General features: G+C 58.8%; 3 protein-coding genes across 4 annotated transcripts; 1 reads left to right on the forward strand and 2 right to left on the reverse strand.

Moving 5' to 3' along the window:
• Nucleotides 1-1,165: 1,165 nt before the first annotated feature.
• On the reverse strand, nucleotides 1,166-6,998 carry PTH2 (parathyroid hormone 2). 2 transcript variants are annotated; one of them, XM_029926061.1, is made up of 3 exons: nucleotides 6,915-6,998; nucleotides 1,888-2,015; nucleotides 1,166-1,379 (listed from the first exon to the last, which is right to left on the reverse strand). In XM_029926061.1, exons 1-3 carry the CDS (start codon nucleotides 6,921-6,923, stop codon nucleotides 1,205-1,207), a joined length of 312 nt encoding a protein of 103 aa, XP_029781921.1. In that variant the 5' UTR covers nucleotides 6,924-6,998; the 3' UTR covers nucleotides 1,166-1,204. The 2 variants fall into 2 exon arrangements, with proteins under 2 accessions (XP_029781921.1, XP_029781922.1); XM_029926062.1 differs by lacking the exon at nucleotides 6,915-6,998 and adding an exon at nucleotides 2,119-2,556.
• GFY (golgi associated olfactory signaling regulator) lies at nucleotides 4,457-7,010 on the forward strand. The gene is made up of 3 exons (XM_029926060.1): nucleotides 4,457-5,636; nucleotides 5,880-6,053; nucleotides 6,692-7,010. The coding sequence occupies exons 1-3, from the start codon at nucleotides 4,457-4,459 to the stop codon at nucleotides 6,889-6,891; spliced, it is 1,554 nt and encodes a 517-aa protein (XP_029781920.1). The 3' UTR covers nucleotides 6,892-7,010.
• Nucleotides 7,011-7,200: 190 nt separating this feature from the next.
• Nucleotides 7,201-17,193, reverse strand: SLC17A7 (solute carrier family 17 member 7). The gene is made up of 12 exons (XM_029924188.1): nucleotides 17,109-17,193; nucleotides 12,983-13,235; nucleotides 11,891-12,009; nucleotides 11,493-11,607; nucleotides 11,327-11,414; nucleotides 11,086-11,172; nucleotides 10,845-10,987; nucleotides 10,037-10,186; nucleotides 9,729-9,861; nucleotides 9,190-9,300; nucleotides 8,837-8,964; nucleotides 7,201-8,602 (listed from the first exon to the last, which is right to left on the reverse strand). The coding sequence occupies exons 1-12, from the start codon at nucleotides 17,168-17,170 to the stop codon at nucleotides 8,309-8,311; spliced, it is 1,683 nt and encodes a 560-aa protein (XP_029780048.1). The 5' UTR covers nucleotides 17,171-17,193; the 3' UTR covers nucleotides 7,201-8,308.
• Between the last annotated feature and the right edge of the window lie 6 nt (nucleotides 17,194-17,199).

Below are 17,199 nucleotides of genomic sequence, written 5' to 3' on the forward strand. Positions count from 1 at the left end.
CTCCCAGAAATGCAAATTATGGGAGAGCTTTCGGGTCACCAAACGCCTGCCCCGTCCCCTTTCCGCGAGCCCACGAGCCCCGCCCCGCCCTCTCGTGTGGACCAATCAGCGCGCGATCCGCACGAGCCGCGCCCCCGGCACGCGCCTTAGAGCCCTCGGGGCTGTTGGTGGAGTAGGTTGCCATGGTCACCATTGAATATTGGGTTGAAGGGCTGGCCAAGCTGCCAGTGAGAGAGACTGGGACAGAGATAGAAACAGAGACAGGTTGTGATTGGCTGCTGCTTCACCTGCGCCTGGTCCCCTCTGCCCTCTCCTCCCGCACCAACGTGGCGCCCCAATGATCTCCCGGGAAGAACAAACTTCTGGAAGCTGCTGCTAGAGAGGCAGAAACCTTTTTCCAACAAAAGCGCTTTACTTCGCGGGCGCTGTGATGTTTTCTCATGTGTATCTGGGTTAATCCTCAAATGAAGGGGGGCAAGGGCTCAGATTAAGCAGCCCTTCCCAATACCACACAGTTATGTTTGGGGGAACCTGGTCTCGAATGGCAGGTACCTCTTCACACCAGAGCCCCCGATCTTTCCACTGCGCCCAAACAAAAGTCAGGAAGTGATGAGAGAACGGAAATCCGGAGAAAATGAGAGCTGGAAGAGGGAGAGACGGAAATAACAGAGGAAAGAAAAGACGAGGAAAATAGGCAGATAAAAAAGAAAGTGACGTAGAATGGAAGGAAGAGTTTTAGAGACAAAAGAGTAGAGAGATGAGGCAGAGAGTTAGGAAGCCACGAGGGTGAAAAGAGATAAGTACAGAGACTCAGAAGGCGAACAGATACCCAGAGAAGGATAGACCTAGAGAAAGGGGCAGAGACTCAGAGGGAAACAGAGAAAAAGGGACAGAAACCCAGAGAGGAGGACCTAGACCCGCGGTGGGGAGGGACAGAGAGGAGGGGACAGAGCTGGGGCATGGAGGGACGGCAGAGCCGAAATCCAGCGGGAGAGAGAGACTATGAGTGAGGATGGAAAGATGATATAACGACAAAAAAGTGGGGAGAGCAAAGAGAGAGGTGACCGGGGCAGGGAAGAGGGACGTGGGAGTAGCGACGCAAGCCCCGCCCCCAGATCCCGCAGGCGCACGCAGCTGGCGCAGGAAGTAGGCGCAGACTCGAGCGCTCAGTAGGATCTTTATTGAGGTCAGGCGGGCACCGCGCTCAGGGCGCGTCCAGCACCAGCAGCTTGTGCATGTACGAGTTCAGCCAATGGCGGCGCTCGAGGGCGGCCAGCAGCCGCGCGCGCTCCCGAAAGGCCGCGTCGTCCGCCAGCGCTAGGCTCCGCCGCGACAGGGGGGTGGCCGGTCCAGCCCGGGCCCGGCCGGGGGAGCGGAGGCTGCGAGGAGACCAAGAGATGCGGTCACCGCGGGCTCCCCGCGAGCCCCCCGCCCGGCGCGGTCTGTACCCCTGCGCCCCGCAGTCTAATTCGAAGCCCTGTCCCTGCACGGTCTGTGGAGTGGCCCGGTGTCTGTCGTCAGTCCCCCTGCCTCTGTGTGGGTCTCTATCTCTCTGCTCACCGGGCTCGAAGCTCCCTGAGTCCGAGACCGAGTCTGAGGATGTGTCCAGCCCCAGCGCTCAGCGCACGGCCTGGCACACACTGAGAACGCAATAAACTTTGCTCAAGGGATGAATCCGCTGCCGCTTGGACTCCTTTCAAATCTCAACGCATTTCTCTGAATCTTCTTGTATCTCTTTTTCGTGCTGATTCTCTGTCCACACTCCACCTCTCTCCACCCCTAGTCTCAGTCTTCCTCTCTCTTGAGTCTCTGTGCGCCTTTCTCTGGGTCTATTCCCACCTCTCCGAACCCCCGCCCCTCCCTGGGAGTCCGGGGCGAGGCACGTACCTGAGGACCCCCGCGGGGGGCAGGGCGACTCCTGAGGCAGTGCGGTTGCCCCAGGGCACAAGCAGCAGCAGCAGCAGCAGCAGCAGCCGCACTCGGGGGCTCCTGGGCACCTGGCGGGTCTCCATCACCTGCGGAAAGACACGGAGGAGCTCAGTGAGGCCCACGTCCTGGCCCAGAACCCCGGACCCCACCACCCACCCACCTCCTGCGCCCGGTTGCAGGGCCCGATACCGCGCAGTGGGCTCGGACAGCGAGGCTTCGGCCCCCTTATATCGCCTCCACGGCCCCCGCAGCGGGCAGTGACGCAGACCAGGGGGCTGGGGGCGCCGGGTCAGCCCCCCCACCAGGCTCATTAAGAGCCGCCAGCGGTAATGAGGAGCCAGGAGTAGGGGCCCTGCCTCTGCCTTGGCAGCCACCAACTAATTGGGACCAGGAGCTGGGACCCGAGGGGAAGCAGGAGGGGGAGAGACAGACAGACAGAGAAGTGGACACGGGAGGTGTGTCAGAAGGATAAAAATAGAGACTGGCAGAGGGACCATCAGAGCAGAAGCCAGAGACACAGAAAGAGAGGGAAAGCAACAGAGGAGGGGCTGATGGAAAGAAGCAGGGACACACAGATGAAGTAACCATGAGACGGACAAAGAGTGACAGAGGAAAAGACAGGGAGGAAGGAAGGGAGCAACAGAGGAAGAAGGGAAGAAGAAGAAAGGAAGGGGGAACAGGGGAGAAGGCAAAGAGCCAGCTAGAGATGGAGGGTGGAGGGAGGAGGCTCTGAGAAAGACAGGAGATCGAAGGACAGCCAGCCTGGACAGGGATGTCCAGAGAGAAATCCAGGTGGGAAAGAACCAGAAAGATAGAATGAGAGAGAGGGTGAGGAGGGGAAGGCAGGAGAAGGCAAAGGGTATGTGGGGGGAAGGGAGCTGTGAAGGCAGGTAAAATGACAAGCAAAATCAGGAGTCTTAGAAAAACTGCAGAGGGGAAAGAGACAAGAGAGACCCCATGCTTGGGTCTAAGCCTTCCTGGGGAGAAGTCTGGGGGGTGTTGTAAAGACCCAGTCCTCTCACACTGGCTCTTAAGAGGGTGCTTTCTACATAATGGGGAGGTAGGTCAAGGTTGGGAAGTCCCAAAGGGCGGCAGACATCTGGGTATCTGAAATGGCAAGACAAGGAAACCTGGACTCCTAGCTCTCCCAGCATGAGGGGCCTGGGAACCTGGATTCCTGGATCTGAGGGGAGGGACCTGGAGGCCCTAACTCCTGAGTCTTGAAGCAAGAGGGCACCAGGGACCTAGACTCTTGGGTTCACATGTAGGAGATGGCAGATGGCTGGACCCCTGATTTCAAAGAAACGATAGCTCCGTTGGGCCACATCCCTCCACTAGATAGATGGTCCCATCCCTAACTCCTTTCCCCATTCCAGAGACAACATTCTTTATCCTTGTCCCTTTAAGAGCACAAGCCTGTCGCCAGGCTCCCAGGCTCCCCAGGGAGGGGGTCAGGTGCGTCACCTGCTGCGCCCCTGGGACCCTACCTCCAGCCGCCCCGCCCAGAGCCATTCTGCAACATTCACCCAGCTCTGGCACCAGCTCTGCTCACCTGCTGTTATCTTGGACCCCCCTGAGCAGGTAAGAGACCCCAGGCCCCAAGTGACCCTGTCCTATCCAGGGATCTGCCACCTCCACCTGAGCACAGACCTAGGTGTGTCTGCCCCAGACCAGTCCCGAGAGCCTGGGATCCCAGCTCCATCCTCAATGAAGAGGAGTCCTGTCCTGCCCCACAGCTCTCTCCTCCTGAAGGCTGAGGAATCCAGAACCCTACACACCTATCTGTGGAGGCCCCAAGACTCAGACTCAGAGCTCTGAGTCCCCTACAGTTTGAGATTCCTGTTTCCTTTCTCCCCTGTAATCCAGCCCCCGCCCCTCCCCCTCAGTTTTGCTCCCTCAAAATTCTAGGCATGTGAACCTTCAGGCCTCTTCTGTCTAAAGAACCGGGAATTTAGACCCACAATGCCCTCCACCCTCTGGAAACAGGGAGTCTGAGCCCCCAGCAACTTTCTCCCCCAGATCCTAGGAGTCTCCCTCCTCTCTCAGATCCAGGCATTTTGGCTCCCAGCCCCCAGCCGTTCCTTCTGAGCCAGCTCTAGCGTAAACAACCTGGAAGGTGTCCCCGGAGCCCTCAGAGAGGAAGGGATCCTGTGCCTCCCTGGAGGTCTACACCCTCTGAAATAGAAGTTGAGGAGGTGTGAGGGCTTGGAGAGGTGTTATTCTTTCCTAATTTTTCTGGGACACCCCCTCTCCCCTTCTCGGGGAGATACACAAGGAAATTAACTACGACTCCCAAGAAGCCCCGCGCCTCAGTCTCCCTTAACTACTGTGGCTACCGCCCCACAGCCGCGGGGGATTTGCAGTTAGATTTCCTTTCCCTGGCGCCGAGCTGGGCGGATCGTGGCCCACCTGGGGACCGGTGGGCGTGGCCTCCGGGCGTGGGCGGGGGGGGGTGTCCCCAGGAGGCTTCCAAGCCTAACCCCTTCCTTCCCGCTCCCCCCCGCAGCTATAGGCCTCTCCCGGAGCAATGAAATCCCTCTGCCCCATCCTCTTCGTCCTCGTCTTCCTGCTCACCCCGCTGGGTTGCCAGGCTGACCCTTCGGCCTCACCGCTAGCAGGCTCCGACTTCCCTGAGATGGGCCACCCTTCTCAGACCTCCCCTCCTGCTTCTGAGAATTCCACTGGAGACCAGCCTAACCCAGATTCCCCTGCGACTGCATATCCCGAGCCCTCCAAAACACCTCATGCTGTTTCCCCCCAGCGCTCCGCCCTTGACTTCCCTGTGACGCCCAGCCATGACCTCCAAGAAAGCCCACACCCAGAGTCTCCTGAGACTCCTAAATCTAACACACCCAACACCTCAATATCAGGCTCCCTGGAGACCCCCCAAATTAACCCCTCCAAAATGACACATCCAGAGCCTTCTGAGACCCCCAAACCTGACCCGACGGATATTCCACACCCGGAATCCCCTGAGACCCTCAAACCTAGTCCCTCCAAAACCTGCCACACAGAATTTCCTGAGACCCCAAACCCAGACCCTACCCAAACTCCGCACCAAGAATCCCCAGAGATTCCCAAAGTTAACTCCATTGAAGTCTCACATGCAGAAGTCCCTGGGGCGCCAAGTCCTGACCCCACCAAGAGTCTTCACCCCAAATCTCCAGAAACTCAAAACCCTGACACCACTGAAACCCCACCCTCTGAATTCCTCCAGACCCCGCCTCCTAACTCTACTGAAAGCCCCCACCCAGAATCCCATGGAACCAGCAACCCCAGCCCCACGGAAACCCCCCAGACAGAACCCCCCACAACCCACCACCAAGATGCAACAGAGAACCCCATGACCTCGAGCCCTGAAATCTCTACCAGTCTTCACCCAGAAACGACTACACCTTTCAAGGACAACGCAACGGCCCTAAAGGAGCTGCCCCTGAATCCCAAAGCAGAAACCCCTGCAGTTACCCAGCCCGACTCCCTGAAATTGCCCACCTCAGATTCTCCTGGGACAGTTGAGTTGAAGGCCTTCCAGGACTCTAGCCCTAAAGGGCCTGACGCCCTTCTCCCCTCAGCCCGGATTGCGGGCCCCCCTGCTCCTCCAGGGTCCCCCAGTCAGTCGGCCCCTGCCACTCCGCGGGCCCCCCAGCGGCGCAGCCGAGGTGAGAGAGTCAACACTATCATCGTGGTGGAACGAGTGGAGGAGACCGGTGAGGGGCCAGGACCCGGACTCCTGGGTCCGAAGGAGGAAGGGGCTGGAGGCCGGGAGTTCTGGGTCTCGGGGAGGGCGGGCTGGGAACCCGGCTCCTACGTCTGAGGCTGAGGCGGGAGGGTGCTGAAGGCTGGTATGTTGGAAGTGAGGCAGGAGGGGGGTCGGGGTCGAGACTCCTGGGTCTCAGGAAGAAGGGGTCTAGGCGTTTAGGTTGCTCAATTCCTGGCCCCTCGTCCTTCAGGCGTGACCCTGGTGGGGCGCCCCCGGGGCGCAGCGGGCGGAGCCCTCTGCGTATTTCTTGCCGGGACCGGCCTGCTGATCTGCATTTTCCTGCTACTGTGGTGTCTCTACCGCCGGGCGTCTCGACACCGGCCCTTCGCACACCACCGGCTTCCAAACGACGGAGATGAACCGGGTGAGCGACCCTTACAGCTTCCCTTCCTTAAATGACGGCATGCCCCTTAACCTGGTTTCGCCTGGCACTTTAGGGCGCCCTGCCAAAAAGTACAGGTGCCCCCATCCTAGGTCCATAACAGCCCCAACCCCTCCCCTCCATGATCCTGTCCTGTCCCCAATTCTCTGAAATCTCACACACACACACACACACACACACCCAATTCTCTGAAATCTCACACACACACACACACACACACACACACACAATTCTCTGAAATCTCACACACACACACACACACACACACACACACACACACACACACACACACACACACGTGTCCAGCGCCGCCCCCAGCCCAGCTGGGAATTGCAGCGGGCTGGGAGCCAAAGGTCCCTCTACAAGCCCTGCCCTTTCCCCTTCCCAGGGCGCGGCAGGAGCCCCTCATTCCCCGCCCTCTCCACTGCAGGCCCCGCCCCCTGCTACGCTAACACCACGCCTCCTCTTCCATTTGGGGAGGGGTGGGCCCTTTTCATTTGAAAACCCAGTTCCGAAGAACAGTCGGAATCCTCTTTCCCGCCTTCTCATTGGCCAGCGGTGCGCAGAGGGGACAGGCCCCTTGTCCGCCTGGGGATGACTTCGTCCCTTTGCTCCCACAGTTATGCATTTGGAAGCCCCGAAGGACCCTTACGACCTCTACTTTTATGCGCCGGACGCCTGGGTCCCTTCACACATCGCCACCAAACAGCCGCCGCCCACCCCCCCGCTGCCGCCCAAGCTGCCCCCGCCGCCCCGCGGGAGCCGCCCCCAGAGCCTGGAGCCGCTCTCCCCCGCCACGCTCCCCAACAACTTCGTGTGAGCCCCACTCGCGTCTCGCCAGACCTGCGCCATCCCCGGATGGAGGAAGGGTCCAGAGGCCCTGACCTCCTGGCATGCTTTGCTGCCTAGTAGTCCTCCTGGATAGAAGTCCACCCACAGAGACGCTTTCCCTGTGACGGGAGAACACCGTCTGAGTGCGGCTCCGAATAAATCAAGTGTTCCCGAAGCTAGACGCCTACTCTGGCCTGTGTCCTGGGAGAGGAGGGGGCTGGGGCCCCAGGATACCGGGTCTGACAGAGGGAGCTGGGGGCCCAGACTCCTGTGACTGCCAAGGCCAAGGACGACTGAGTGTGAACACCAAAGCGTTTTTATTGGGAGTGGGGCAGGGCAGTTATTCACAGTCACAGAGACAGACACAAAGACACAACCCTGCTCCGGGGAAAAACACCCCTCTCCCCCAGCCCCATTCCCTTTCCTGGGATTCTGTGACTTCTCCTGCAGAGGTTCCCCCGATTCTAAACCGAAAGAGGGGGAGTCTGAGAGGGGAAGGATCCCAGAGTCTGAGTCGTTTACCCCTGAGGGACACAACAAATGGCCACTGAGAAAATGAGGGTAGTTTGAAACCACCCAGGAGAATAAAGTGCAAGGATTTGGGGGAAGAGGGGCATCTTGAAACCACCACGGGGAAGTTCAATGATGGTGGCTTCACACCGTTGAGTGGATGGACTTGAGCAGCCGCTATTTAGACCTGAAAACGTGTCAGAAAAAGTGCATGGGGGTGGAGAGAGGCATAGTGTTAAAACCGCCATCTTGTTTCCCTAGACATTGTGCTAAGCTAGGGAATCTTGGGGAGTTTGGTGCTTCAGCAGAACCCGCTGGTGGAGGGAGGGGTGAAAGGGGAGGGGGGCTTGAAACCGCCATTTTCCCTCAGAAACGCTGGTGAGAATCAATCCCTAGAATGGCGGGGATGGGCGATTGGTCAACCCAACCTGGTAAATGCAAAATCAAGTTGGGAGAGGTTGGGAACTTATAGAGGAAGACCTTCAGGTTTTCTGAAAGGAGAAGGAGGCTGAGTAATCTCAGGGCTTACCCCGAGAGTCCCAGGGGTTAAAGAAGGTGGTGGGGAGGGTGCCTCAAAACCACAGGAGAGAGTCAAAGATTGAACTGTCCATTCAAATAAAGCCCTGAAAGGAGAGATTTGAAACCACTGAGGCAGAACAAGTGGAGAAGGAGACCTTTAGGGGAATTTGGGTATCCTTGAAACTGCCAGTCTGCAGCTTCACTACCCCTGAGAGGCAGTTGGGAAGGGAAGAGGATTTGACAGCACTGGGGAAGAGGGCGAGTGCTTCTTAGGCCTGTAGCAGGACAGAGAGGACTAGGGTTCCTTGATAGTCACTCAGGCCAGTGATGTGTGGAATGGAGGTCCTGGAAACTGCCATTCGGTGGGAGGCACACGGTCAGTAGTCCCGGACAGGGGGTGGGGGTCTTGGGGGCTGAACTGTGCTGTGTGTGGCCCCATAGGAAGGAGGGGGAGCAGGGGGTGCCCCGGGGGGCTCAGCCTCATCCTCCATTTCGCTTTCGTCACTGCCAGCCAGCTGGTCGTGGCCAACGAAGCCACACTTCTCTTCGCTCATCTCTTCAGGTTCCGCCCACGGTTGCTTCTCGCCAGAAGCGAAGACCCCGTAGAAGATGACGCCCCCGTAGTGCACCAGGGAGGCAATTAGGAATACGTACTGCCACTCTTCCCGAGTCTAGGGGGAGGTGACAATGGGGAGGTGAGGTCAGAGGTCAGAAGATCGAGAAACAGAAGGGGGAGAAAGAAGGCAGGGCTGGGGGGGGCGGGGCAGAGAAAGGGAGACAGAGATCCAGAAGAAAGCGGAAAGACCCAGGAGAAGGCGGGGACGGAGCCCAGCGAGGGTGTCGCACGTCAGGAAGGTACCATGCACAAAATGGGAGGGCGAGTGGGTCAGGGCCAGTGCACGGACCTTGTGCTTAGTCATGGCACCCACGATGATGGGGCACACCATGCCTGACAACGTGCCCACGCCGTTGGAGATGCCCATGAGGATGCTGGCGTAGCGCGGGGCGATGTCTAGGTGGTTCACGTTGAACCCTGGCGAGGGAAGCCGGGAGGAAGGGGTCACTCCCAAATGAATGAATCTCACTCAGAGTGACTCCTACTGAGCTGCACCCCCCCCCCCCATCCCGTCGCAACCTCCCCTTCCCTCCGGCTCTTTCCAGTCCACCTTTTGCAGGGCTGGAAAGTCCCCTTCCTGAGCCAGGAAGTTCCCTACAGAGCTGTCCAGAGTCCGCCGAGCGGCGGATCCGCGGTTCTCACCAGAGATGGCGAAGCCGCTGAAGCCCACGGCGAGGACCAGGAAGGAGATGGCCACGCCCTTGGAGTGCGAGTAGCCGACCACCAGCAGCAGCGTGGCTTCCATGCCGAAGCCTACAGAGGGCCGCAGGGCCGTCTCATCTGAACCTCGCCTCCCCGCCCCCCGACCCCAGCGTCTCCAGCCCGTTCCCGCCCAGTCCGTCCACCTCTATGTCGGTCCCTGGCTTTGTGCGCGCGCCCGCCCTAACCAAACCCTGACCTTCCTAACGCCTAGTCCTCGACCATGCTCACTGGGGCCACCACCGCCCCCGCTGGGTCCTCCGTGGCCCCACGCCATGACTAGGCCACGCCCTAAAAACTCAGGTCCTAACCCCTGCGTAGTCACAGGCGCTTAGCCCTTCCACCAGGTGAGCCGGGAGACTGCAGCCAGGGGTTCGGTTGGTTCAGCCTTTTGGACACGCCCCTGACCCCACCTCCGTCCTCACCTGGCCCCGCCCCGCCCAGGCGGTCCCAGACCCGGCTCAGGACCCCGCCCCACTCACCTCCACAGTTCATCAATTTGCGCACGTTTGTGGTGGACATGATGCGGCGGCTTCTCAGGAAGTCGGCGATCTGGCCCCCGATGGGCACGATGATGGTCATGACCAGGTGGGGCAACGCTGACACCAGACCCACCTGCACCAGCAAGCGCACAGAGAGAGCGAGGGCTCAGGGGCTGCTGGCCGGACTTCTCCACCCAGGTTAGTGCACCACTGGCTCCTCTCTGTCCCTCGTTCCAACCTCTTGGGATCCAGGCCCGGTTGCTTCATCTCCCCCCGCTGCGCCCCCTGCCTTCCCTCCAGGGCCCAACCTTGCTGATCTCGAAGCCGAACACCTCTTCGAAGTAGGCGGGCTGGGAGATAAGGAGCAGGTAGAACGTCCAACTGCGGCAGAAGTTAGCCACGATGATGGCGTAGACTGGCATGGAAGTGAAGAAGCGCCGCCAGGGTGTGTTAAACTTCTGAGGATTGCGGGGGGGTGGGAGGAGACGAGAGGCCGCTAAGATAGAGACCAGGGCTGGGCGCTCTCCGTGTCCCTTCAGGGACCCTATTATAGTCCCACACAGACCCAGGTTTCCCGACCTCACTAAAACCTCCGGGGACGCAGGGGCACCAGCTTGACCAAGTCCCTGTGGGGACCTTGGCATCCTAGCCTCCCAGTGACACTTCAGGGATTCAGGTGTCCCTACTCTACAGTGTCCCTCAGGTTCGCAGGTGCGCGGAACCCATGATGACCCATAAATATGAACCCAGGAGTCTCTTTCTATTTCCATTAAGCCTCCTAATTCTAGCCTCACTCACCCGTCTAAGCAACCCTCCCCCCGTTTGAATCCCGTCTGTGTTGGTTTAACTACGCCCCATACCGGTTCTGTCCACCTAGCAACCTAGCCCCGCCCTCATTACCTGCGGATCCTTTCTTCTCTGGGCTTTAACCCCGCCTCCTAGGTTCTAGCCACGCCCACTGAACATCTCCAACCTGTCTCCTCCGAGAATCTACAGGAACCCACCACGATCTACACTACTCTGCATGCAAGTTCGAAGCCCCCCTTTTCCTGCCTCCCTGCCTAGATATCCCTTCTTGCCCCACCGCGCCCCCGCCCCGCAGGCTTGGGCCCGGACCGTGACCGGGTTCATGAGTTTGACGCTCTCGCCGATGGCGTCCTCGATGTACTTGCGCTCCTCTTCCGAAATGCTGGGGTGCAGAGCTGGTGACTCATAGGAGACGAGCAGCCAGAACAGGTACCAAAAGATCCCGAAGCTGCCTGGGGGGGGGGGGGGTCAGGAGGGGAACGGAAGCGAGGCTGTGACCAGCCTCGCTCTGACCCAGCGCCACCCGGACCCAGGCGTCCGGGGCCCTCACCGTAGACGTAGAATACAGAGCTCCATCCTGAGTACTGCACCAGGACCCCGGCGAGGGGCATTGCCACCACCGCCCCAGCATAGGAACCTAAGGGGGAGGATGCAACATGTAGAAGAGGCTCATCTATCCTCAGATCCGGGAATGTGGACTCCCAACCTTGCCTTTCTGGGACACAGGAGTACAGGCCACAGCCCCTCCTCCCTCAGACCCGCAAGTCTGGATCCCAGCCCCTTCCTCTCACCGCAGAAGGCTGTAGTTGCCAAGCGACTCCGCTCTAAGGGCGGGGCCCATTTGCTCCAGATCCCGTGGCAGGCGGGGTACGTGACCCCCTAGGAAGGAGAAAACCAAAGTCAACGAGAAGAGGCGGAGTCAGAACAGGCACAGGGTTATGTGGAGCAGGGCTTTACCTCTACCAACCCCTGCAGGATCCTCACGAAGATGACACAGCCATAGTGGACTCTGGCAGCCGAGGGGATCAGCATGTTTAGAGTGGATGTAGCCACAATGGCAAAGCCGAAAACCCTGGTGGGAAGAGTCCATAGTACGAGAATAGGGTCCAGCTCTCCCGCCAAAGCTAGGATTCTGCTCGTTCGGCCCGCAACGGGCCAGGCCCTGGACCCCCTGCTCCCACCTTCTGTGTGACTCACACCTTACACAATCACAAGCCCCGCCTTCCTCCAAGACCCCGCCCCGATCCCAGGTTCCTCCCATTTCCCCCTCCTCAGACCCGAAATGCCAGGCCACACCCACTAAGTCCACCCACACAGCTGTAGTTCCCGCCCACTTTGAGACCCCAGCCCTGTACCTGTTGGCTGCGAATTTCTGGCAAATAAATCCTCCGGGAATCTGGGTGACAATGTAGCCCCAGAAAAAGGAGCCGTGTATGAGGCCAACAGTCTCTGGATCCCAGTTAAATTGAGCTTTCTGCGGGCCAAAAGGCACGTCAAACCAGCTGTTCCGCCCCCAGGCTCTGCCCCTCCACCAATCAGTACAGACACATTTAGTCCCTCAGCAAATCAGCACCGAGGATCCCCTCTAGCGCCAAAACACCTGCCAATCAGAATTCAAGCCGCTGTCCTCCCAACTCTGGTGCCCCTAGGCTTCCAGGGGCTGCTCTGCCCTAGCAACGGGGCCTGCTGCCGCCTAGAAGCCTCGCTCTGCCTGCTTCCCAGCCGCAGCGCCCGTGCCTTGACTGTCCAGGGGCTCATAGATGGGGTAGGGACTCTATCTCCACTTACTCCTCTTAACCACCCTACGAACCGTTTGCGGAGTGACTGGGTGGATTCTAGCCAGTGACCAGAAGTAGCCTAAGGGGCGGCCTGACTGGACGGGAGCAAGAGGAGAGGCAGGGAGGCCAATGCCTAAATCAGGAGTTTGACCTGAGGCAGGGGCACAGCCTACACCGGAATTAAAATAGGGAGGAAGTCTGAGATGAGGCGGGCTTTAGTCAAAGGCCGGAGCCAATGAAGCGGGGTTTAGCAGCGACTGAACCTCAGAAACGCCAGGATCAAAACTCAGGTTGGAGCCTGCCATGGGGCTGGGATTAAGTTGTGACAGTGGTGACAGGCATGGATGGCAGGTGGAGCAAAGTTGCTAGGAAACCCAAAATGGAGCAGGGGGAAACACGTAGGGAACCTAATGCTGGCGCAAAGTCTGCACTTGGAAAGCCTGGACCTGAAATAAATAGGGGCGGAGCTTCATTGAGCTCGGGGCAGGGCTTTGAGAGAGGAGACCCCTGGGGCCGACGGGAGCAGCTCGCGGAGCACAGATGGGCGGGGCTGCTCAGGCTGCGGTGGCCTGGGGCTCGGCCTGGGTGGCGCCGGGACGAACGTGACGTCATCAGGGGACGTGGGCAGGGCCAGGTGGGCCGGCGTGCCGGGACACGCCCCTAAACTACCTGAACCACCACGTGGCCCCCGCGGTGGGTCGTGCTGTTGTTGACCATGGAGACGATGGCCACGCCCAGGTTGCAGCGGATACCAAAGCTGATGCAGAAGCCCAGCCCGCTCATGATGGCGATAATGTAGCGCCGAGGGAGACCGAAACAGGTGCAGTCCACTACCGGCGGGTCCCGGGTCTGCGTCGTCACCGGGCGCCCGTCAGCACTCAGCTCTAGCGTCTCTGCACCTTCCTGCCGCTTCTCCAGAAGGCTGCGGGGCAGCAAGGATCAAAGACTCGTAAGTCCAGGCCCCCGGCCCGCTCCTCCCAATGAGTTCAGGGCAAAACCTCCTGCTTTTCAAGACCCTCGATTCTAAGCCCGCACTCCCTCCTTCCCCAAGTGTCCGGCCTCTAGCTCCCTTCGCCCCCCAGGATCCAGAAATCTGGACCCCCTTCTTTCTATCCCCCACAGACCAGGGATTCACGCTGCCAGCACCCTTCTCCCGCAAATATGGGGGTCCTCAGTTTCCTTCTCCCCAGCTCTGTTATCTCTCACTCAGGAGTTTTAGACCCCAAAATACACTTTGGGATCCAAGAACCTGTGCCCCAGCCCCCATGCTAAGGGTCAGAGACTCTCCAGCCCGCTCTCCCAGATATGAGTCTATTTGAGGAAGCAAAAGGCGCTAAGGAGATGCTTCAGCAAAGGTGTCAAAAGAACAGATGCTTCTCAGCCACGTCTGCTATATATACCAACTCCCCCTCCTCTCTTGCCCCCTGTGGCATGCCCTTCCCTGCTTCCAGGCCCCAGGTGTGGCGCTGACATCCAGCTCACTGACTCCCTTTAGACACCGGAAGCCCATTCCCTGAGGATGGAGAGAAGTCAGGGTCCCTGGAATCCAGCAGCCCAGCCAGACATCCCTGAGGAACCTTGAGTTCAGGCTGTCAGCTAGGGGGTAGGGAGGAGGAGTGGCGGGTGGTGTCCTGGCAAGGGACAGATGGCCCTGGTAGGGGGATTGGCTCAGTCCCCAGCACGGCTCTCGCCCCCGCCCGTTCTGGAACCAGGCTTGAGTCTGTGATGATGGATAGGGTATTTGGAGAACCACCTCAAATCCAGAGAGAGGCTGCAGGGAAATAGAGGTGCCCTGAGACAGGGCGTCCAAAAGGAGGGTGACAGAAATGGGGGGGGTGGCAGAGGCTGAAACAAAGAGGGCCAGAGACACAGAAGGAGGGACAGAGACCCAGAGAGAAAAGGGGGAACAGAACAGAGATCCTGAGAGGGAAAGGGACAGAACCTCAGAGATGGAGGGGACACATAGACCCAGAGAAAGATGGAGACCACGGGGCTCAGGAGACACAAGCTGGGAACGTGATTTGCGAGATGCAGCCTCGTCTCTGAGGCGGGTACACAGCCAGGGGATCGGGCTGGATCCCAGGAAGGGGCTAGAGCAGATGGAGGCGAGGGAGACTGGGACGGGGGAGGAAAGAACAGCCAGACGGTCTGGGGGGAGGCGGGTGGAAGAAATGAGAGAACACAGCCACCCTCCCCATCCTAGAACTTAAGGAGCTTGGGGTGGGGGGGGCGGAGGGTAAGAAACAGGGGTGGGAGAAAGAGACTGGGGGAGTGGACAGTACCCAGGAGGGACCAGGGACAAGAGCCAGACAAGGGCTGGGGGTGGGGAATAGACGCCCCAGAATGCAAGCTCAGACTGGTGGGGACTGCCCCCCCTGCTCCGCACCAGAACCTGCCAGCCATACCGATTAGACTCTGACCTGGGTTACCATCAGATGCTATTTGACCCTGAAACTCAGGATGTGATTGCAGCCCCTGAAATTTGATACCCGTTGTGGATACTCCAATGTGTCAGATGTCTGACCAAGGCTTTCTAAATGGGCTGCAGGGGGGAGGGGGTGTCAGTATCCCACATCTATAAAATGGGGGCAAGGGTAAGAATGTGAGGTTACAAGGAGGCACTGCCAGGTGACGCTGATTATCTCAGGATAAGAGAAGCAGGGGTGCGGAGATGAAGTGACCCAAGTGATTCCCAGAAGACAAGAACAGAGAGGGGGAGAGACCGAGGGGAAGTCCTCCTCCCCTTCCTAGGTGCCTGGAATGCTGGGCTTAGGAAGCAGTTCACCAAAATGAAGAAGGTGTCCCAATCTCCCTCTCCCTGGGTCTCTGTCTTCGCTTCTCTCTGGTTCTCTGTCCGCTCCCCTGTTCCCCCAGGCCTCTGTCCCCTTAGGTCCTTTGATACTCGCCTCCCGTTGCAGGAGTAGGGAAACTGAGGTTCAGAAAGTGGAGGTCGGAGGTCCAAGGTCACACACCAGAGTGCGATGATGGGTCCTGAGCCTTCCCTGACCCCTGGCATCACCCCATCCAAGGCCTGGTTCTCAGAAAGGAGGCACCTTGGCGCCCGTCTCTCCTGCATTCCCCTCCCCCCGCCATGTCCTTGTCGCAAGTCACTCTGGGTGACTGTCTGTTTCCTGGTCTGAGGGAGTTCTGCACCCACCCCAAGATCACTCATCTCGAGGAAACTGCAGCCTCCGTCCCAGGCTTGGGAGGGGCTGGCTTGGGTTCGAATGATGGCACTCGTACTTAATCCATTGATTTTCCCCCCTTCTTGAACTGAGCCTCAGTTTCCCCAGCTTTGTTTAAAGGATTAAATGGAATCAGGGTGTTATGTCCAGTCCAGGGCATTCTTGCCTCTCTCCGACCCTCAAAGTGAAGTCTGGGATTCAGCTGCAATGGTCTTCTCAAACTCCAACTCCTTGGTGACTGTCCTGGGGTGAGCTCTGGCTCTGGGGTCTCTAGAGGCTCAGGAGGCAGCCCAGGGAGGTGACGGTAAGGCACAGACAGACTGAGAGAAACCCAGACACACATGAGAAGCTGAGAAGCAGAGACTGAGGGAGGGGACCGGAGAAAACACATCCCTCCTGCCACCACCCTCCTTCCAGCCCCCTCCATCAGCACGTCTCTCTCCCTCTCCTGACTTCGCACTGATGTATTTTGAGAAACTCGTGAAAGGAGGCGAGAAAAAGGGTGGGGAGGGGCTGGAAGATTGGGAAAAGAAGGGATGAGGTTATCTTAGTTCCCCCTCCCCCCACTGCACCACCCTCCTGCCCCCTCCCTTCTGTCCAGCCTTATTCCCATCTCTCCAGGTACTAGAGGGTGGGGGAACTTTGGAGCTAGGAGGTGATTCTGCAGCAAGCAGGACCGGTGTCAGTCTTAGAGAAGGACTTGCGTGGCCTAGGGAGATGTACTGAGGGTCAACTAAAGACCGGGTCAAAGCCAAGGGGACAGGGTCCAAGGGAATAGTAGCAGGGTCATGGTGCTGCTGAGGCCATCTCCTCCCCGCACTGTGGCCAGATATTTTTAGGCTTCTCCGCAGCTGAGTAATTTCTCTGACTTGGAGCCAGGGCTGGGGTTGGGGGTGAGAGATTGGGGGGAGGTGTCCAGCAGACTGCCCTGGGGACACCCAGGTCACTGGGGTCATCTCCCTGGATGAATAGAAGTCTTTCTTAGCTCTAGCCTATATCCTTCGAGAAGTCTGCCCTACCCCAGGGCCTAATTTTTGGCCTGCAACTTCTTTCTCCCCCAGAGACCTAGGATACCCTGGCTTCTCCTCCCAGATTAGCTCTCCCCAAGGACAAGGACCAATGGGCCCCAATCCGCTTTAGCTTCAGATTAAACTCTCCGAGAGATGGAAACTGAAAAAGACACCCAGTGCAGAGATGGTGACACCCAATGCAGAGGATAAAACCCCAGAGAGAAGGAGACAGAGACCCAGAGAGAGAGGGGGACAGAGACTCGAAGATAAAGGGGAATAGAAACCCAGAGAGGGGAAAAGATTCAAAGAAAGGAGGCAGAGTGAAGGTAAGTGAACAGAGACCCAAAGAGAAAGAATTAGGCAGGCCTAGGGGAAAGGGTAGAGTCTGGGGTGGGGTGGGAAACGGAAAAATGAATGAGATGATGGACGAGACTGGACCAGGGAGAGCGGACTGTCGGAGGAAGGAGAAAATAGAACAGATGAGTGGAACCCCCATCCACGGGTATCGCCTGTTTGTCTGTCCGTCTCGGCCCAGGTGGGAATGTGCGTTCTCCTCGGCCCCTCGGGTTGTTTCCCACCCAGGACCCTCACCACGCTCACCGGTGCAGCCTCCCGAGGGCGCGACCCGCTAGCTTCCGAAACTCCTCCTGACGGAACTCCATGGTGGCTGCCCCTGCCGCCGGTCCCCCCC

This window comes from Suricata suricatta, chromosome 16 (assembly GCF_006229205.1).
Source record: "Suricata suricatta isolate VVHF042 chromosome 16, meerkat_22Aug2017_6uvM2_HiC, whole genome shotgun sequence".
NCBI classification, from domain to species: Eukaryota; Metazoa; Chordata; class Mammalia; order Carnivora; family Herpestidae; genus Suricata; species Suricata suricatta.